Genomic DNA, 22,983 nt, shown 5'->3' on the forward strand with positions numbered 1-22,983 from the left:
GAAGTGAAGGTCTGTCAAACTAAATGGTTTATGTTGTGTATTGTGTATACTGTAGTTAGTGATGTGTGTGCATGTCTTTCAGTGTGTCGTCCTGTACCTTATCCAAGTAAGTGTAGCTCCACGTCTTTCCGTCAGCAAAGACTCGAGAGATGATTCTTCCCTGACTGTCGTACTCCCACCTCTCTGTGGTTGGACCCCTCTGGAGGCCTGTCACCTGACCAGTACTACACACACACACACACACACACACACACACACACACACACACACACACACAGGTTAATATGTGGCCATTCAAGCCGTGTCACTTTCAACTGATAAATTAACCACCCTATGTCATTGTATTAGTGCCACAGTTAGTTGGTGGCACGGTGGCAAGTATGCACTGAGTACTAGGTTCCATCCTCTGTGTGGAGTTTATTATTTATTCCGCTGGATGTCGCTCCTTCCGCTTTCTTTGTGTTGGAATTTTAAATTCTGGTGGATTTATGAGGACTATGGTTAACTGCTCCTCAGATCTTTGCAGAGTAAATCCAGACAGCTAGCTAGACTATCTGTCCTATCTGAGTTTTCTGTTGCACGACTAAAACGACCTAAAACAACACATGTTCCACCAAAACAAGTTCCTTCCCGAGGCTATTTTGCAGAGGCGCCGTGGCTCCGTCCGGCGCTTAGCACCGCACCAAGACGATTGTGATTGGTTTAAAGAAATGGCAATGAACCAGAGCACGTTTTTCTCCCATCCCGGAATGCTGTGTGGACTAGCCAGACCTTCCTCCACAGCGCTGTGAAGGAAGGTCTGGCAATGCGAAACTAGGGCAAGACAAATTAGAGCTGTGTCATTCTTATTGGTAGAAAAGATTTGTGACCTAATAAATTCCCATCAAAGCTCCGACCCACCTTCAACCTGAGCAGAGGTCTCATCAGCCAGAATAAGTGAAATCACCTGTGTGGGTTTTCAGAGGCTTTAAAGTCACAATACATGCAATCCCGATTCATATACAACCTCGACCTAAATGACATCAGGCGGTCAGCACAACACCCAAAACTGTTTTAGGGCATTTCTCTGACACCTATAGCCTGTAGGTGTCCAAACTATGCCCCGTGGGCCATATGCAGCCTAACACCTTCATTTACATGACCCACAAGTTATACATCTATTAAAATGCAGTTCCTATTGTGAACACTATGTGTCACTATCACCATATGGGCACATTGTTACCACACTTTTTCTATATCAAAGAGGCTTTGTCAGTCCAATGTTTCTAATATTTTGCCCCCTCGGGGTGGACAAAATGTTTGAAACCCCTTTCAATATAATGCACGCCAGTACAACACCTCAATAATGACATCAATAATATATAAAAAAATTGAAGAAGAGTAGAATTCATGGCAGAGCTTTGGTATTGGATTAGTGTACCTAATAAAGTGGCCAGTGAGTGTAACTGGAAAAATGGGGAAATATGTGATTGTGCTCGGCCAGCGCTTTTAAGATTTTGCTGCCATTAGGAAGGCCATTAATCTGTTGACAAGCCTTTCTCTGTTGATGTGGAAGGACGATGAAGGTTTGCTTCACAGAATTGTCATGTTAACCACAATAAGTCAGACAGAATCTACTGCGTGTGAGAGTTATTTCTTTCTTCTTTTTACATTGGCCAGAAATGTGGTGCTGGACAAAACCTCCCCTCAACTAACTCAACCTACAAGTTGCTAAACTATCTATCTATCCATCCATCCATCTAAGTCAGGGTGTGGACAACAAGTGTAATGTAATGTGTACAAACAGGTGCGTTAGATTTCCAAAGCCATGCATACAGTAGAAATACCTTCAGAGCCCAATAGCACTAGTCTATCTAGTCTTTAACCTATATGTTACAGCTTTCTGTAATTGAGTGAAGTAGGTGGAGGACACCCTAAAATCACAAATTGCCCCATTATAGAAGCACTTACCTGGAGTATGTCAAGTTCACTGACAGTAGCTTGCTGCTGGGAACCCAGAGTGTCGGATGGCCCTGCGTGTCATAGATGATCTTCAGCAGGAACTTCCTGTGGTCATCATAAATCTTCTCTGTTCGCAGCGACCGATCGTAATCCACAGACAGCAAGTTCCTACCGTTCACCTGAAGGGGTGGAGACAAACAAACAACCAATGAATAAAGAAACTCTTGTGATCATATAAATCTTTGATCAGCTGAAACATGGAATGCTTAGTATCTGACACTGATTATATTACCTGCGGATATGCTGAATCCCTGCTATGCTCCCTTCAAAGTGTGAACATGACTAAAATCATAACGGCTGTTAAAGGCCCCTACATGCGGCAATGCTGATTTCATCCCACAATAGAAAAGCGTTCTATTCTATCCATCAAACAACACTGATACACCGAAAAACCAGAGGGGACCGAGCCTTCTCTGTAGTAGCCCCCAAACTCGGGAATTCTCTCCCACCCCATATCACATCATGTAATACAATTGATAGTTTTAAATCAAATCTGAAGACAGATTTTTACTCTCTTGCTTTTAACTCCCTTTGATTCCTAAATTTTTCTTCTTTTTTTTTCAGAGCTATGAACTGAACTCAACTTTTTCTTATCTTTTTGTATTTACAAACGTTGTTCCATTGTTGTTATATTCTATGTTACATTATTTAATTCTTCCTTTGTTTAACTATATTCATGGTACCTTGCACACTTGATTATATATCTTTAAGGCATACTGTTTCTGCCTTCCCTGCTCTACCTGTAAAGCACTTTGGGTCAACTGTTGTTCGTTTAAATGTGCTATACGAATAAAATTGACTTGACTTGACTTGACACTGGTTTATTCTGAGAGCCATATCAGTAGATTGATTAAAATAGTTAAATCTGCCCTAGCCTGGCCTACCGGATGTACAGTGCTGGGATAAAGCCTGAGACACGCCACATGTCAGAGGCATTCTCCTTTTCCTTCCGCTATCTCCCCGATCTATTTTGCAAGGGCACGGTCGCTGCATCCAGGGCTTAGCGCCACCCACGACGTTCACCTGTTATGAAATGTTTGGTGCGTCTAAAATGGAAAGAGTTGATCGTTTGGGTAGCACGACCATGCTCAGATCATGAAACTTTGCCCGTTAGATTTAGATATTTTTTCTGTAAATCAGTGGTGGAGCAAAAGGTTACCAAAACCTAAGGGAATCAACCAGCTAATTTCCTGACAATCTGCACAGACAGACCGACCAATCAACAGAGTGACAGGGGACAGACAACGACTCAATGAAGTCTGTTTTTCTCTTCTTTTAAATTATTGGTCCACAAAATAAGATATAATAAATATAACAATGAGAATGCTTCAGGATAAAGGATTAGCCAGCTGGCTAAACAGACAAACAATAAATAAGCCCAGCTGTTAAATTATTACATTCTTGTTAATAACTGGCTGTTCAATTCAACATATGCACCTCAGGCAGTGAATTAAAACAAACTTCTGATCCAAGACCAATTAAACACTGTAGCGTCACAGAGCCAGCTGGCCACTCTTTAGCGCTTTCTAAATGACGTGCTGTTTGTTCAAACGCCGATTTACAAAGACAGATAACCCAGGTTCAGAGATAAACTCACCTTATGACTCCTTGAAGCAAGGGGAAATACTAAGAATTAGCCAAACGAATGTTTTATAGACCCGTTTCATTAAAGAGAGAGTCTTGCTGGAAAATGTTCAAGACTCACTTTTCTCATCTTTTTATTTAGCCACTCATTCATTTGTAAATTAGCACCAGTTGAATGCAGCGACGTGAATAAAGGGGCCAGAGAAGAAGAATATTGGGACGGTGGCTTGTTGCCAGCTGGAGGAGAAACAAGACTGGATAACAGCCAAAAGCCATGCAGAGTGTGAGCCACACCATATCAGGGGAAACAAATCATTTTGCAGATTGGCATGGCCTGTCACGTTCATAATGGAGCGGAGTAAACCGTGACTTCTATTTCAACGTACCAGATAGGACTCTCTGATAGTCCTGCTTCCCTTTGCATAGATCACTTTACCTAACTACCTAGAACAGAAAGGCACTACTGGAAGAATGTCTGGGGTGTATTTACTGTACAACTACAGGTTTGGTCATCAACCCAATCTAAGCCAAGTTCAGCACATCCTGGGTTTTTCTCACTGTAGTCCCTTTCTGGGTCCTCGTATGGTAAGCAAGAGTGCCAAGCCCATGAACTATCTACAGATTTTTAGGGCTGGCCCTCAATATTGGACTATTTGCATATTGGTTCGCTGGGTAGGTATTCGATTTTCAATTTGGGGATTTGAATATTAGTTTTTTTTCATTTGTTTTCTTTTTCTTTCAAAACTGTAATATCAGAATCCTCAAAAAATGCAAACAGTTACATAAAACGAACTTTCAAAAAATGCGCATGCAGACTGAAATTCTCTGTGGTGTTTTGTCGGGATTGAGCAGCTAAATGTTTGCTAGCCGCTGGCTAATTCACGCAGCGCTGTTCTGTCCATCTCAGCCGAGAATGGAGAAATGTTGAGTTATAACAGAGCAGTCTGATGTGTAGACATCCGTGTGGTTATACTGCAGCAGCAGGCTGAGTCCTGATCAGAAGCTTTGAATATTAGCGATTGATTAGTACCGAAGTTTTGAAGCACAAAAAATTATATTCGAGACAGTCCTACTGATTTTGCATCATAGTTTGAATCCACTGTATGTCTTTCACCCATACATTATTGACAATAAAAAAATACTATAAAAATAAACTAACATCTCAGGATTAAAAATCCCATCACCACTGTCCTACATTCTTTTCTTTTTTTTAAGATTATTTTTTGGGGCATTTTCCCTTTATTAAACAGTGGATAGATAAGAAAGGGGGAGAGAGATGGGGAATGACACGCAGCAAAGGGCAGCAGGTCAGACTCAGCCAACATGGGGCGAACACTCTTACTGGGTGAGCTAGAGGCCGCCCCCCCACTGTCCTACATTCAATTAATTTCAGAAAACTTGCTGCCGTTGACACTCTGTGTCTGACAGTAGGCGTTTTCATTATTTCATCCAACAAGCTGCTCTGCCATGCAGTTTCCCATTCACTCGCATCTTGTGCTCAATGCACATTCCTCAATAGGGTTAGCACCTCATATAAAAACAGTATGAATATTAGCATTTAGCAGAATGGCTGGACTAAAGTTCACTGCTGTTCATCCAGCCCCACAATCACTAATGCCTCAAATTGGCATCTTGTTGCTCCTGCAGCACAGCTGGACTGTCATTGTGTTAGTGAAGACAAATTCTCATACACACGACACATGTAGCTGACACGTACAGTAAACTGTATTTATGCTCACCTTTGCACACCTATTTTCAAAACCACATCTGCCTACAACTCATTATTGCTAGCTCACAATACAACACTCCCCATTACCGCTGGTTGACCACCCATGCTGTTACATTCATTAGGGTTCAGTGGACCATGCTGAGAATGGCACCGCTATGTGGATCAAACTCTCCAGAGGCCACATGACTGTAGAGTTTCCTCCTATTAGACAGGGCTAGTTAGAGAGAACTTCATGTAATATTCAAGCGCTGCAGACAAATCACTGTCCCTTCCTTCTCTTCAAATAGCTTGTAAGAACAGCAGTCACAGAACAGCAATAACCCCCTATGTAGCCCAAATCAAGCTGCTCACAGAGGGGGACAAAATGATAGGAGTCATAGGACTCAGTGAGTTTGTGAGCAGTGTTGCATTAAAGAAATAATGTGGTGGATTTACATCTAATGTCCAGCTGGGGCCACACTGTGTGCAGTGCACAGTATGTTCTCTCACCGTTTTCACTGTTTGGGTTTCTAAAATTTAAATTCTCTAAGTGTATACAGTATGTGCTATCCCGATAGTAATCATGTATTTATACAATAAATACATGATTAATTAAACTGGTCCCTATCCATTGGACAACATGGACTAATCCAAATCCCATTTTCAATTAAATACCATGCATGTCAGTCTAACCCTATTTTCTCTATCATTTAAAAAATAATGCCAGCGTTTGTAGATCAGCAGTCAGCGATGAAAAGGCTTTCTATTGTTCACTTTTCATGGAGAGCACTCACCCTGAGCTTTCTACCAAAGACAATGACTTTTCCACGTGTCTGTTCCTTCCTGAACCTCCACTCCACCAGGTTTTGGCCATTCTCTCCCGGCAGCGTCATGTTGCGTCGGGCCACAGTTGGGTTAGCAGCACCTAGAAATGGAAATGAAAAAGACATGAATGCAAACAATACCATACTGAAAAGAAACAAAAACAGAATATGCAAATTAAAACACGCAGTGAATCAATATGTGCTGTTTACACACATCACATCTGCTGTGTGTGTAAATGTTAGAGTGATGCCTATAAGGGAAATCAAACTATTGCTCTTTTTTAGATTGTTTCTAACTTCATTGCAATATCCTGGGTATTGTACCTTGTGCACTACCTGTGAAGCTGCACCTTTTTACAGTGCATGGCAGATCATCCTAATCATGCTAGTAATCTAATATATTACTGAGCTCTTTTCTTTATCAAGTGCAACATAGGTAGGGCTGGGTATCAGTACTCAATACTTTGGGCAAAATAACCCAGTGCCAAGAAGTTTGTGTACGCAAATGTGTGCTGCCATTCACATGAAGGGTATCAAATGAAGTAAAAAAAAAAAAAAGTATCACATGAAGTACTCTATTGGTATCGGTATCATTTTAAGGGTGTTGGTATCCTAATTCTTTAAATGATACCCAGCCCTACATAGTACATGCCAGTATGGATTTTGATCATTTACAGAAGCCTCTCTGCAAGGTTTAATGTCTACCACTTCAGACTCTGAGGACTCTGACTTAGATGGGCTTTGCATATTGTTTAAATATTTTAATGTAGTCCATTTAATGCAAATCACATATCATATCAATCAATTTTAACTGCTACTAACCATGTTCAAAAGCATGCTGGAGGGTTTTAGCTTTGGGCCATTATATGAAAATGAGAGATTTGACACTTGAGTTGATCATTAATCACTGTAAGCATCACTTCTGTATTTATTGTTGTGAATGTTATATTGCTGCAGTTTGGTAGGTCAGCTGCTAATGCAGGCTTGTAAATCCTAAAAGTCTGCACTTCATCACCATGCAATGATAAAATGACATATTTATTATGACAGATGACCTAAAGTACATGCAGCACATGTTTTTTACACTGTACTGTCATGAATGCAAACCAGTGGCTATCTAAAAACATAGACACACTACTGCGGTGCATTGGAAAATAGTCAGCGAACAAAGACAAATATACAGTAATATAAAAGCAGTAAATGGACTAAAGTGTGAAAACACTGGTACGACTTGAAAAATGATCAGATCAAAGTCATTAACCCTCTGAGGTCTAAGGGCATTTTCATATCATTTCTTGAATTTACCTTTTTAAAGTATTTGCATATAATTGATCTCAATGTGTTTCATATCAAAATGAACACTCAGCTTTCCGTATAGTGGCACATTTCTAGAGCAATGTGTAATGAGATAATTTGGTGCTAAAGCTGAAACGTTGATGGCTTTTTAAAAGTCCTCAAATCTCTTTTGAAAACAATCCTTAATGCTGTGTTGTATGAATTGTTTTGGTACTTGAAATGAGTTTACCAAAGTCTTAGGTTCACAATGTACTGTAATATATGATAGAAATAGTAGATAAATGTCTGAAATGCGATATTGTAATATCACTTTTTGAGTAGGAGTTTTGTCAAACATCGTTTGGACGCACCGTCTTTTGTCTTCAGAGGGTTAACATGTGATACTTTGTGTTATTATTGTGATATTTTCTGATACTCTCAGAGAAAATCCAATCCTATTGTGTCAAATCAAACTGTGAGCTGAAAACACTGTATCGCTACAGCTGGAAATGCAGTGGTCTGCACCGAGTGTCGGAGTAGAACAGAGAACATCACACTGACACCAATATCCTACTATGATCCTTTTCACAAACAGGCCCTTCACATGGTGTTTACCTGCAGAGAGCTTTGTTGGCAAAAGGCTTCTGACAGAGCATGTGATACAAAAACTCTTAGCTTAACACATTTACATGGAAATCTGATACACAGCGCACTGGGCAATTTATAACTCATAAGCTGTTCATGAAGATAGCCTATGCACATACTGCATAGTGTAAAGCAAGCTAAAGTAATTTAACCAATGTCAACCAATCTGTAACATAATCCTTTTGATTAGTCCACATTATACATTCTGGGTAATGTGCTCAAAACTTCATACCTGCCAGTATATGGGGCTCTGTCTGGTAGTGTGTGTCCATCCCATTGGCATAGATGACCCTCAGTGAATGGTCATTACCCACCTGGTAGCTGTTACGAAGCTGGTCTATATGACAGAAAAAAAAGAAGAAAAAAAGAAAGACAGAGAGACAATTATCATGAATTTATTCAAAAACATAGTATCAATAGACTTTTCTCACAGCAGACATTTTAGGTGCTTCTCATGGCCCTTATTTGATAGCTCCTCAACTCCTCAGTCCTCGGCTAAACTGGAAGTTGTTCTGTCCCTCCTCGGTGAAGGTTGTCTCTCAAAGCTCTTATTTCTGCCCTGAGGACAGAGGAGCGAGCATCAAGGAGCTATAGGCGAGGATACAGTGAGCAGCCTTCCGGGAAGCCATGCAGCTAAAGGGGTTGCTAACTCCGCCCAAACAGCTGACGTATTTATGTGACGCTTCAGAGGAAAGGAGCTCAATGGTGTTTTAAGCTCCCAACGTTTCCTTCCAGGCAGCGCTGCGACCGTTGACTTCAAGGCACCTAACCCTAACCTTAACCCTAACCATAACCATTGCCTAATCCTAGTGTCTTCCCGGCAGCGCTGCCTGGAAGGAGACGTTAGGGGCTTAAAACACAGATAAACAGGAAAGGACATCTCATCCCTCTGAAACACATTTCCTCGGTTCCTCTTTCCTCCCATGATTTCCTCGCGTCTCTCCCGTGCCTCCTTCGGTGGGAGGGACTAAGACGCGAGGAAGGGAGACAAGTGGAGGAGTCGAGGAGGCATTTTAAGCAACATGAGATGCACCTTTTGACTTGTCATAGCAGGAGAAGCACAGGTGAAACGCATTTTGTTAACCATGGCTCAGTTCCATCCATGACAGTGAGCCAGCATGCACAATACCAGCAACCTGGATGTAGTGCACCTAAATGGAATGCAGTCATCTGTGCTTTTCCTACCATGACAGGCCAAAATGTCTGCAGTGAAAGAAGTCACTTAAACTGAATTGAGGAGAAGGAGAGAAAAAAAAGACAAAGAGAGAAGGAGAGCAAGTACAAGTGACAGAGGGAGGACGATACAGGGATGTAAAGAGAGAAAACAGTAGAATTAATTTTGGTGGGCAGCGTTTGAACCTGCTAATGGAGCACAGAGCAGGTATTAACATTCCGTAGCCTCTTTTAATTAGGTTCCCCTTGACCTCTCGCAGGAATAATGGCTCCGTGTGTGTGTGTGTGTGTGTTTGTGTGTGTGTGTGTGTGTGTGAGAGAGAGAGAGAGAGAAAGAAAGAGATAGAGGCTCTCTAGGCTATAGACATTTTACTTCTCCCTTTTTCCTTCTGACATGCCATCAGGTAAATAATTCTTTTTTGACTGGTTGTCTTTTAAAAAAAATAAATAAATACTTTTTACGTCGACTTTATTGAGATCATTTTTCAAGGCCAAGTTAAAAAGAAAACATCTACACATTTGATGTCATAGTTATTTAACAATTTAAAACACACAAATTCACAGAGAATGGAATGCGGCTGCTGATAGCACCATTTATTGTGCATCACTAGCATCCGTCTCTATCTCTCTCTTAATGTTTACCAAGAAGTTTAAGTTCTATCGAATTTTATTATACATAAACAAGGGGGGAAAAATTCTTATTTTTGAACTGCCCACATTTTTGAATTATCAAGTAATTCATTACAAAGACATGTTAACCCATAATCTTGATCCTTCTCAACATTCAAAAAATGTTGCTTGGAGGTCATTTTCAATGGAGAGAGTATGAAGAGAGCACAGAGCACCAAGAGAAATGGCTAAGAAAGCTGCTGTGCAAGCTTTTATATGTTTGTCCCCCCCCTGTTTTGTGTGAAGTATCAATGTCCTCGCAGGAACAATATGTCCCCTCCCTCACACTGTGGGATATCAGGGGTTTTTGCACTACTACAGGTATGGTTATGGCAGGTTAGGGCCCTAAAGAGTACAAAATTGCATGCAATAGTGACCTCAACATCAGCCAAAACAAACCTAACAAAAGTGTGTAAAATGTTCATATTTGCTATATATTTTATACAGCCTGGGGTCAAATTGATCCCAAGGAACACTGATGCATACAAAATGTGTACTGGACATTGAAAATATATCATCATGTTAATTTAATGTTTCCCTAGTTGTCCTCATTATAGGGTAACTACTGTTTTTTTCCAACCTGGACCCTATTTTCCTATGTTTTTGTGTCTAATACTGGTCCAGTATTAAGCAAGATCGCTGCGGTCGGCAGAGGCAAAACAAGCTACAATGTAAGTTAATAGGTCAATTGTCGAGCTTGTATTTACGTTCATAAAGTGCGTTTTGCCACTGACAGGCTCAGATTAATATTCTAAGTGTCTGACAACATTATGGAAAGGATTTCTAAGGTCGACCTTTCTGTTAAAGAGTAAGATCCTTTTTTAAACATCTGTAAAATTGCGTTCGCTAAACCCACCAGACTCCATGTAAATAAACAGTAATTTTAGCATCTTAAATACACTTCATTCAAAGTCGACAGAAAAAATAAAACTATCAAAAGCTGTTTTGGGTCATCTTTCCACTGTTCCAACCATCACAACTGTAGTTTTGGTTGAAATAAACACATAGTTTACTGATTTACAAATTAGGGGTGGAGGAAAAAATCGATACAGCATAGTATCGCGATATTTTCCATGGCAATAATGTATCGATACACAGACGCAAGTATTGATCTTTTACTATATATGTGTTGGTCAATTTGTCTGCTTAACAATCCCATTTTGCAGCAATAAAATTGAAGTGAGATGAACAAACAGAGAAATGTATCTTTTTAGATAAAACAGATGTTGGCAAAGTTTCCTTTTGGGGACATCATTTGAAATTGGGAAAAATTTCAAGTTGGAAAAAATATGTCGTAGAATATTGCAATGTTTTTAAAATCACAATAATATCGTATCATCACATAAGTATCGGGATGATATCGTATCGTGAGGCCTCTGGTGATTCCCACCCCTAGTGGAAATATGTTGGCTCTATACACGCTAAAAGTATTGCTTTTTTACATGGAGTCTGGTGGGTTTAGCGCTAGCAACTTCAGAGCTGTTTCTGGTTAAACAGAAAGGTCTCAAAGAGGTTTAAAGGTCTATCTCTGTAGGGATCCTTTCCATAATGTTGTCAGACACTTAGAATATTAATCTGAGCCTGTCAGTGGCAAAACGAGCACTGTGGTGGAGGTAATTACAAGCTGGACAATTGCCCTATTAACTTACATTGTAGCTTGTTTTTCCGCTGCCAACTACAGCGATCTCTCTTAATACTGGACCAACGTCAAAGATTGTTGTTCCCATCAGTCACTTAGACAAAAAAACATAGGAAAATAGGGTTGAAAAAAACGCTAGTCACCCTTTAAATGAGGAAAAGTCATTCAATATGAAGCAAAACAAATGATGACAGGCCCTTTTTTTAAAGGATTTAAACATTGAAAGTGGTCAAATTGACCAACTGACAACCACTGTGTCATCATTTGACGGTGATTGCATGTTGTGGTTTAATATTATGGGGTGGATCCGCTGGGTGGATTTGATCCTTCACTCCTACCCACCCACATCAATTTTCCAGCACAAAAGAAAGGCTTTGTACAATATGTTATCACTGGGGAGAGACAGAACATGATAATGCACTGGGATGAACATTTACTCTGTTTTTCCTTGTTCAGCATTATTGTCAAGCCCTGCATTACCAACATGTTCTCCTGCTTTCACAAAGCAATCCACAACAACATCAAAAGGACAAAATACAGCAGCTACATTAGCTTGTTTCCCATTTCTGGGCTGCACCTACACCCAATGTGATTTCACATTACTTAGACCACATGCACACTGGCACACTGGGCAGTTTAGATGAAAGCGAGGAGGCGAAACAAATAAATAATGTACATGTATTGATATAGAGGAATGCTAAACTTGTCGATGGCTTTGAATAACTTATTACATTCTGATCAATAACTGCTATGCTGTGAGGGAGTATCTACTCTGTTTTCCCTCACACTCGGGACACGTGTAGCTCACTCTGAAACAAATGCTGCCGGCCACTCGAGGCCACGCTTCAACTGGCTCAGTAGTTCAGATTTAACAAGGGCATCAATGCTAAATTATTGTTTTGCCTAGGCATTTATGCGGGATATCTGATGTGAAGGATCATAAGGATGGTGAAACCTTTTTTCTTCCTTTTGCAGTTCCCACTCAAATCTAGAATTATCTGAGAGGATGCATTGACGGATCAAACTCACTTCCTCATCTCAGGTCTATCCTCAAAAGATTTAAAATTGAAATAAAAAAAACATTAAATGTACTTATGACTAGAGTTGTTACAATACCAATACCAGTATCGGAAAACAGCTACCGATACCGCCTAAAATGCTGGTATCGGTACGCAAGTACGCAAGATCGATCCAATACCATGTAATTTACCCCTGAAATGTTTAACTTTAAAGTAGTTCATTCATGTTCTTTTGCCGTTATGACTGACTGTCAAACTTGATAATAAACAGCTTCTATGGCATTCATTCTCTGTATTTTGTTCATGTATCATAAAGGGTTTAAGGCCATACAACAATGATAGCAATCATATCAGTACTCAGTATCGGCCGGCACGCAAGTTCAGGTAACATCTCTACATGCTGGTGTGATTGACCCTGATATTTTGACAGGAAAAAAATGTATTTAAAAAAGGTAGTATTCGTTGTAGGGCTATTGCACTGAATAGCACTAAATTTTACAGCTATTGATGATACTGGCCCTCATTTACAAAACGAACGTATGACAGAAAACAAGCATAAAACCGGCGTATGGTCATTTCAACGCAAAGCTCGGCATTTATCAATATGGACATTAGCGGAGGCTACGATCAAATCTCACGTCAAGTTTAAACTCGTATACGCACGTTTTCGAGTCAGTGTGGTGCAGCATATAATCAGTTTAACAGGAGAAGTTATCACTTATCGGCATCTGGCTCTTTTAGAGGACCTCTATGCGCCGGTACAACAGTGCACATGTACGCACACGGGCCACGGTGGAGCGCTCCATCGGATTCATTAAGGGCAGATGGCTCTGTCTTGCATCAGCGGGGGGGACCCTACTATACACGGAAGAAAAAGTCTGCAACATTGTTTTAGCCTGTGGGGTTCTCCACAACATCGCGCAGGAAAACAGGGTGCCATAAATGTAGTGATGGAGCCTGATGACCCGATGCCAGCTCACAGTTGCCTGGCTCTGGACTCATGAAAAAAAGAGTAAAACGAGTAAAATAAAAGACACTGCATAAACTCCGCTACTGTGCGTTTATTTAAATATAGGTACACCATGTAGGCCTAAGAGATGTGAAATGGAATTCACTTAGACCTTGATCATGAACCATTCATTCAAAAAGCAACCAAAAGTTAAGAACTGTAATTCGTGAGCATTCTGCGGTTTTTTGCTGTATTCACTACATTGACGGCTGCTGTATAAAAACGCGGCTGGTCGCGTAGGGAGGAGGTCGGGGTGGATAGGTGAGCGTTAACATACAGGACTTTCAAGCCAGAGAGTGGAGTTCACTTCCCGGGAAAACTAAAGTCTTTCACCCAGGAAATGCGTGTAAACCACGTTTTGGTGTGCATACATTTTCGTACGATATCATACGTATGGAGCTAAATCGGGGCCAAATGTTTTGTTCATTTGAAAAAAATATATATAGTTGAAAAAATAAAGCTTGAAATTGAAAATTTAAGTTTTGGTCAAAACTTGGAAAAAATAAAACCATGTATTCAAACTTAAAATAAGTGTACCAATTTTTCTTTCAGTTTGAATAAAATATAGATTCAATTCTGGAATTATTTTGAATAAATTATACATTTTCATTTTTCACTTTTATATTTGTTTTCAGTTCCACATTTCATGTTTTCAGATTCAAAACTATTTTTTTTACGGCTTCAAATCTTTTTTTTTACGGCTTCAAATCTTTTTTTTTTTTCGGTTTCAGATCTGTTTTTCACTTTCAGATATTTTTTCGGTTTGAGACTTTTGGCCCTGATTTGGCGTGGGGGCGTGGCTTCAACTCAGAGGGGCGTGGCATTATGAGTGACAGCCTATCAAAGAAGGCAGAAGACTTCTCTGTCATGTTGACTTCAGGAAATGGTGTTACTGTGAGAACTATGACTGAATGCTTTCTATCCACTATATACATGTGATTTTTACTTAAACTGATGCCAGTGACAAAGTTCCATTTAAAAAATGTTTTGGACAACAAATGGTACCAATTACATTATAAGAGCAATAAACTGTGCCAGATTGTGCAGTTCAGCAGGAACAATGACTTCTCCCACTTCCATGTATGACTTATAGCACCACAGTATTCACTGGCACCAGCCCACAGGTAGGACATGTGAAAGATATTAGCATTTTTGAATAGATACTTTGCGACGTTATCCCCTCAGTGGCATTTTTTTTTGTGATTAACACATAAAAAGGAAAATAGGTGGACAGCTGGACAAAGCTGGCAATCAAGCATCGCTAGCACTAAAGTTAGCATTAACTAACGTTAGCTTCACACTAGCTGGTGTTTTTACACTAATTTCAGTGTCCAGCTCAAGTTTTTTTTACTTTAACGTGTAGTGGTCTTTGTTAACCTCCGTTTGTCAGAATGACCATAACTTGACACTGGCTGCAGTGAAGAAGGTCTCCTTTTATAGAGTAGACAAATATGACTTTACATTAATGCTCTGGCCTGATAAATTACGTTTTACACTATAACGTTACATGTAACAGCATGACAGTTATGCTTTACAAAATATGCCAAGTGGGCAAACTTTGAAGGCTTCTACCACAGCCTAACTTAAGTATCAGAATACACTAACTTGTCTTTTTGTATTTGTATGTCTTACTGTCTGTTTTCTGGACCGTGTGTGTCCGTAATAAAAGCTTTGACTGATTGATTAACAAAGCGGACCAGGACAAGTTATGTTGTTTAAACTAACCATGAAAAGGTAACACTAGCAATGTTAGTTATCTATAATGTTTTACATTTATAAGGCTGTACGGCTGCAGGCAGCCACTGTCGAGTTATGGTCATTGTGACAAACAGAGGTTAACAAAGACCACTACACGTTAAAGTAAAAAAACTTGAGCTGGACACTAAAATTGGTGTAAAAACACCAGCTAGTGTGAAGCTAACGTTAGTTAATGCTAACTTTTGTGCTAGCGATGCTTCATCTCCAGCTGTCCACCTATTTTCCCTTTATGTGTTAATGACAAAAAAATGCCACTGCGGGGATAATGTCCCAAAGTATCTATTCAAAAAGGCTAATATCTTTCACATGTCTTACCTGTGGGCTGCGCCAGCAGGTTGCCTTGGCGGAGCGGACGCTATGCTGACTGCCGAGTGAATACTGTGGTGCTACATTCAATGTCATACATGGAAGTGGGAGAAGTCATTGTTCCTGCCGAACTGCACAATCAGTTTATTGCTCTTATAGTGTAATTGGTACCATGTGTTGTCCAATACAATATTTTAAATGGAACTTTGTCACTTGCATCAGTTTATTAAGTAAACATCACATGTATATAGTGGATAGAAAGCATTCAGTCATATATTTCTCACAGTAACACCATTTCCTGAAGTCAACATGACAGAGGAGTCTTCTGCCTTCGTTGTTAGGCTGTCACTCATGATACCACGCCCCTCTGAGTTGAAGCCACGCCCCCCACGCAAAATCAGGGCCAAAAGTCTGAAACCGAAAAAAAATTATCTGAAAGTGAAAAACAGATCTGAAAATGAAAAAAAAGATTTGAAACCGAAAAAAAAAAGATTTGAAGGCGTAAAAAAAATAAGTTTTGAATCTGAAAACATGAAATGTGGAACTGAAAACAAATATTAAAGTGAAAAATGAAAATGTATAATTTATTCAAAATAATTCCAGAATTTAATCTATATTTTATTCAAACTGAAAGAAAAATTGGTACACTTATTTTAAGTTTGAATACATGGTTTTATTTTTTCCAAGTTTTGACCAAAACTTAAATTTTCAATTTCAAGCTTTATTTTTTCAACTATATATATTTTTTTCAAATGAACAAAACATTTGGCCCTGATTTAGCTCCATACATACGGACCCGTTCATGAGAATGCGTTGATACTGTTAACTGTAGCTCAGTACATACAGTACAGTGTTCCCACGGTGCATTCCCCTGAGCCACAGGGTCATATTGTGGAAAGCAATCTGAATAAAACATTTCACAATTTGGCAATTGGACAGAGAAATATAGATTTGATTATCTGAAGTGTTAGCCTGGGAAAGTGCCAGGACTGGTGGTGGCTGAAGATCATGAGCTACAAAGCTGAGAAATGTCTGAATTACCAGGGTGAAGCTATATGTATAATGCTGTTAAGGCACATGTGTCAAAACTCAAGGCCAAAATCCAGCCCCTTGCATATTTTGATCCGGTCCGCATATCAATTTACTGTAGGTCCACAATAATTTTTTTTTTTTAAAGGTCCTCTACGCGATGTTGGGTGACGACACTTCTTGTTGACGTTCAAAGTATAAGTCCTCCTCATCCCGTCCCCTCTCCCTCTCTTCTGTGCTTCCGCGCACTAACCCCCCCAAACCCCACCCCCAAATCCTTCTTGTTGGTTATTGGCTGGAACACTGTTTGTTATGTTTGGTGGTGCAGGTTGGCCAGTTTGTTTTTGTTGGCGTTTGTGGAGCCTGGGCTGTCTACAGAGACCGCGTTTTTTTTTACAGTGTGTTCAGGGGACAGGCAGATGTTTGCTGTATGTGACAAAAAATCTTGTAGCCTAATAAAGTGTGACTTTTTTTTAAGTTGCTTAGAGCACTTTTAATGTTTTTGTCGATCTTTTCTACGTTTTTCTATGGTTTTTTGGTGCTTTTCCGACTTTTTTGGGGGCTTTTTCTGCCGTTTTTTTTCCCGATGTTTTTGTCGCTTTTGCTACCTTTTTCTGTTTTTCTATGATCAATAAGGAACTTTTTTCTGACATTTTTAGGCCTTTATGTCGACCAAACTGTAAGTGAGAGGACTTTATAAGACAATAATACATACGATACGCTCAAAAATATTTGACTTTTCTCTTAAAGCAACACTAGAGAACTTTTTGTAACTTAAAATAATGTTTCCAAAATGTTTCAGTGGTTCAACAACTCGTAAGAGGGTGAACAGAACTTCTGCATTTGCTTTGCACTATGCAAGTTTGCCAGATTGGGTAGTGGATCTGTAATTCGAATGAGACATAATGGGACAATTCCGCTTCCAACCTGTAGGGGGAAAGTTCTATGAACTTTACATCTGACCCTGGATGTGATTCTCATTTTCCAGTGTGGCCCTTAGTGAAGTTGAGTTTGACACCCCTGTGTTAAAGTGATGGTTCGGAGTAATTTACCCTAGGGACCTTTGCACTATGACCTCGAGCCAAACACACTCCCAGAAGCTTTTTTCACCTGGGTCTAACATTGGGCGAGTTAGCGTAGAGTAGCATTAGCCGCTGAATAGCCTAGCGCAGGGGCAAATAGACCCACGTTTGTATCTCGTAAATGACCCCACTAATAATGCCCGAAATGTTCCCGAAACTTCTACACTAGTGCAAATAGGTTATGTACTCATAAAACGATGGATTGGAAAGTTTGTAAGTACACCAGAAGTTTATGAACACTTACCTGCTCTCTTCTGCTCTCTGTTGCTTCTGCTGCTACTACCAGCAGTTAGACGAGTGCTTAGGGCCGTCTACATATTACTACACCGAAAAGAGATACAACAAAAATATTTATTAATTTAATGATTAAATACGATAATGTCTCCAAACTTACCTCAGTTATTACTTGTCTCCTGCTAGTTATACTACAGTACTTAGTTAAAAAAAAAAGTTAAATTAATAAATATTTTTGTTGCATCTCTTTTCGGTGTTGTAATTTGTAGACGGCCCTAAGCACTCGTCTTACTGCCGGCAGCAACAACAACAGCAGAGAGCAGAAGCCAGCAGGCAAGTGTTCATAAACTTCTGGTGTACTTACAAACTTTCCAAATCATCGTTTTATGAGTACATAACCTATATGTACTACAGTAGACGTTTGGTATCATTTCGGGAATTATTAGTGGGGTCATTTACGCGATACAAACGTGGGTCCATTAGCCCCTGCACTAGCTATTCAGCTGAGAACGCTGCTACGCTAACTCTCCCAATGTTAGACCCAGGTGAAAAAAGCTTCTGGGGGGGGGGGGGTGTTTGGCTCGAGGTCATGGTGCAAAGGACCCTAGGGTGAAATTACTCCGAACCATCACTTTAAGGCAAGACTTTCCCATCTCTACATGGGGTTGCTGACTTTTCAGCCATTGTCTCCTGACCCTGATAGCACGTTAAACACACAGCAATGATATTGCAGGTTTGTCTAAATGTTTCATAAAACACTATTGTCTTCTCTGTAGACTGTACATTGTGAAAAAGAAAACATGTTGAAAAATGTTTCAATAGAGAACACACAGAACTCGTTTCTACGGGAACAATATCATACAGTGTGATTTACATTACAAAGACATTCACTCACACACACGCTTGTGTAAGTGCCTTACCTTGCACCAGAGTGTAGAAGGAGTCTATTGATGAAAGGTTGGTTGTGATGGAAACGTCCTCATCTCTCCCTGACGTCTCAATGTCCACAGCAACAGCCCCTGACGACATGTCGCCGTGGAGATTGGTCACCACGCCGGTGGGGAAGGTCACATTAGTCAGACGACCCTCGCTGTCATAGCTACAAGGACAGTGAGGACGCAGGGAGGGAGGAATAAAGGGGCATTAGTTTCCATTAATGTAATGTGCTTTATGGAACCCTGTAAAAAAAATATGAATCTACATCACACACACACACACACACACACACACACACACACACACACACACACACACACACACACACACACACACAGTTTCTTACAGCTGAATGTGCTAAAGCAGCTCAGGTAAACAGCAATTTTAGAGAAGGTGGAATTAAAACTGGATCCACCCAGCAGCAGGTAGATCTGGAAATCTTATCAATCTAATTACAGGAAGTCAATTTTAAATTCAGTGAATTTCTTCTATGTCACGAAACTAGGTTTTTCAATTATTTTCTGTCTCTAGACATAAACTTGTAGAAACAGTGGAGAAGAGGAGTGTATGTCAGATGTTGAGCTGGTTTGAGATGGTGTAGATCACGTGTGATGCTGATCTGTCAGAAGGTTTTTTCAATGCTGTAAAACCATTAGGAGCTAATATAATTCCCAGTAACGTGGTAAGTATACTTTCTGAACTAAAAAATAAAAAAATCCAACTGTCCCTCCATCCATCAGCACACAGCAGTGCAGGCATGCACTCAAATTTATAAACACAGTAGTGCTGCTCACTCATAGAAGGTAGTCCAGCCTATTTGGATGCTCTTGGTAGCCAGCAAACCGCTGTTCCCATGGTAACTGAACAAGACCAGTTCCTGACCCTGAGCCGTGAGACTCTTCAGACCTCCATTAGTCCCGATGGTAAGCCAGATGACCTATACCCAAACGAAAACACAAACAGCCACATGTTCAGATTCCTACTTCATGGGAGCCGTCGCCTCAGACCATTAACATCAGTATGTTTATTTCGATAAATGTTGTGTTGTTGTCAAAAAAAAAAATTTGTGAGAAGCAACACTGTATTCAAAATAATGATAACAAAGAATTAATGGTTGGCTGAATGCAGTTTTTTTAATCAACATGTATTTTGATAATAAGTTCAAGTTTGACAGCATGGCAAAAGACCTGCTCATCTCACCTGATTGTCTGGGGCGACCACACGTACAGGCAACCTGTTGGTATCTCTACGGATGCGGAGGGTGTTCCCGCTGCTGTCTGTCACTGCGGTTACATCCTCCTCATTGCTGAGAGTGAAGGAATGGAGGGTGGAAAATGACAAAGTGAAAATATAGGTTAATTTTCAAAAGGAAGGAGAAAAAACAAAGGGAGTAAGTATTTGTTAATATGTTACAAAGAAGGACAAGAAACACAAGTTCCCTTACTGATATAAACTAAACCTTTTATTTATTCAGGGAAGGTTCACTGAGAGGAAGCCTCTCTTTTGCAGGAATGCCCTGACCACATTCACACAGTAACACACACTGACACCTGGAAGCTGCCCAGTACAACCACAGTCTGATCTGCTGGCCACTGAGCAGCTCCACTTTCCCCACCCTAACCCTATCCTGTCTTCGCTAACCTTTAGGCCACCACTGCCCACAAAAGAACCTTTGCAGGGGATGTGTTGCAGTCATCTTCATGGCAAAATTAAATTCTATTTTCCCACACAAACCAACCTGTAGCTGAAGTTGTATTTATAGTCTCCAGTGACCAGAGACATGGTGAACTGATGAGTCCCATTCCCATCAAACACATAGAGCTCCTGAGAGGCTGGAGAGGCCACTTCATAGGAGCTGGGACCTGAAGCCAGGGAGCCTGGAGACAAACAGACAAGCAGATGGATACACTGTGATTTCTGTAATATTATATGTTTTATTATGAATTAAAATACCCCAAAATATATAGACCTACAAGGCCAGCTAAAATGATTAGACCATTAAACACACAACTGTTTTGATCGTTTCCAGTTTCTAAAATGTGAGGATTTGTCTGCATTGAGAACTTATACTTTTAATACTTTAAGTACATTTTCCTGATGATACTTTTTGTAACATGTTCAATGCAGTATTTTTACAGAGTGGTGTTAGTACATTTAAGGATCGGAATACTTCTTCCACAACTGCTGTCTATAATGTGAAATATTTGGGACAGTCAGAGCCTATAGCTTCTTCTGGAGTAAACTGCTGTAGTACCTGTTAACATAGTCAACCCCTCACCCTCTTCAATGTGTCCGCCTTGCCAGTGCATGCTGTCTAGCCTAGAGTTTAGATTCTCTGCCTGAGCCCGAACTCTGTCTGCCACTGTCCTCGGGCTGGGCCGGGCCCTTGATCAAGCATTTGTGTTTTTTTAATCATTACTTTATTGGACTAATTGGGTGGGGAGAAAGCTATGCCTCTCCAGCTTCTCCCGTAGCTCTGGGTATATGTCCTGACCTGCACGGACTTGAGTGTGAGGTAAACTGGCTCCCCCATCTGTCTTCGATAATTGCGCAACCAGGCCAGATTGTTTCAGATATCTCACGAGTCCTTTAGCAGCAGATATGGTCTCTCCTATACCCAGCGCGTTGGCATGCAGACCGTGGCAAAGGACAGTATTAATTAGCTGATTGAGACAAGAAAATCTCCTATATGGTTCCAGGGCTTTGATTATGTTGCTGCATTGATCGGTTATCCACAGCGAAAAGCAATTGTAGTTGAGAACCTCAGTTATAACGGCCCACGTATTAAAAATGTGTTTTCGGGTTTAAATTGGGATCGGTCTCCTAATTACAGTAAATGTGTTGGGCTGGGCCGGGCTCAGACACAACGTGCACGGGCTCGGCTAGGGTCAGGCTTGATTTTTTGGGCCCGATCTAAGCTTTAGTCTAGCTACTGTTCAAAGAACATTGAAGCAAAAGCATCTGTAGAGCATTTCACCTTTTGTTTGACACAGGTTCACACCTTAATTAATCGAAGCACCTTTGCTTGATGGAGCAGACGGTATTAAGTCTATGCAAACTCACTCAGACAGACTTGTTGAATGTGTTCTCAGCTTTTGTTTATTTGTTGTTTCCTGTTAACTTGTATAAAACCCTGGCCAGAAATTGCCCAGCTTTTTGTGAACTTCTGTCTCCACTGGGTAGTGACTACAACTCATCTGAATCAGCAACAGAATTCAACATTACTTGTTCTTCCACACATTCTTTCTGGGCCAAATATTAGTACATGTGGTCCACATTCCATGTTACAGTGTACACACATCATGGCCTACATACCCACAACACTACGTGCACTCTACCATAATTTATCTATCGCAACAGATAAGGTGACATACAATATTTGGCCCTCCCAAAAAAAACAACCTTAGTATGTCCACTTTGTATGTGTGTGTGTGTGTGTGTGTTCTGTATATTCATACCAGTAGGTGGTTGGTTGCATCGTATGGCTCGAATCCGGATGTTTCCCAGATCAGCCACGTACAGTGTCCCATCCGGAGACACCACTAAAGAGGAAGGGCAATTAAGCCTTGCATCTTTAGCGTAGCCATCTCCTGTTTGATAGCAGTCACAGTTGGCATCGTTCTGCAGGACGGAGGGAGGCAGGCAGTGGGAGAGGAAGAAGTAGAAAAGAAAAACAGAAAAAGAAATGAGAGATAGAGAATAACATTACATGAATAATTCAGCTTGGCTTATTTTATGGAGGGTAGAGAGGAGAGTTGGGCGCCATCCATATTTCGACAAGAGAAGAAATTCACATGAATCTCTTGTTTTTATTCTCATAACATTTTGTCCATACTATTCTATGATTTATATATTAATGTTGATCAGATACTACATGCAGTCAGTGCACCATTGTCTTGTATTGTTTTGGGATTAGATGACGAGTATTTTATGTCATCTAATCCACATAATTCTCTGACTGCTACACAGCTGTACTATTATGAGCGAGTCAAGGTTAAGCTATGAAATTAGGATATAAAAAGGAAGACATGGATGACTAAAAATGACAGCTTTCAGTGTCAACTTATCTATACAGTATAAGAAGTAGCTGTG

The 22,983-nt window shown here is 40.3% G+C and overlaps 1 protein-coding gene across 3 annotated transcripts in view; it reads right to left on the bottom strand.

Annotated features, from left to right (window-relative positions):
• The window catches only part of tenm3 (teneurin transmembrane protein 3), a 225,769-nt gene that overhangs the window by 17,927 nt on the left and 184,859 nt on the right, over window positions 1–22,983 (bottom strand). For all 3 annotated transcript variants that reach the window (XM_028590658.1, XM_028590650.1, XM_028590666.1), the window contains 9 exons: window positions 22,350–22,512; window positions 20,630–20,768; window positions 20,092–20,197; window positions 19,686–19,828; window positions 18,876–19,054; window positions 8,270–8,374; window positions 6,088–6,218; window positions 1,951–2,120; window positions 98–224 (listed from right to left, as the gene is read on the bottom strand). In XM_028590658.1, the coding sequence (XP_028446459.1) occupies window positions 98–224; window positions 1,951–2,120; window positions 6,088–6,218; window positions 8,270–8,374; window positions 18,876–19,054; window positions 19,686–19,828; window positions 20,092–20,197; window positions 20,630–20,768; window positions 22,350–22,512 (1,263 nt within the window). The remainder of the gene's footprint in view (window positions 1–97; window positions 225–1,950; window positions 2,121–6,087; window positions 6,219–8,269; window positions 8,375–18,875; window positions 19,055–19,685; window positions 19,829–20,091; window positions 20,198–20,629; window positions 20,769–22,349; window positions 22,513–22,983) is intronic.

Source organism: Perca flavescens, chromosome 2 (genome assembly GCF_004354835.1).
Source record: "Perca flavescens isolate YP-PL-M2 chromosome 2, PFLA_1.0, whole genome shotgun sequence".
In the NCBI taxonomy this organism is placed as follows: Eukaryota; Metazoa; Chordata; class Actinopteri; order Perciformes; family Percidae; genus Perca; species Perca flavescens.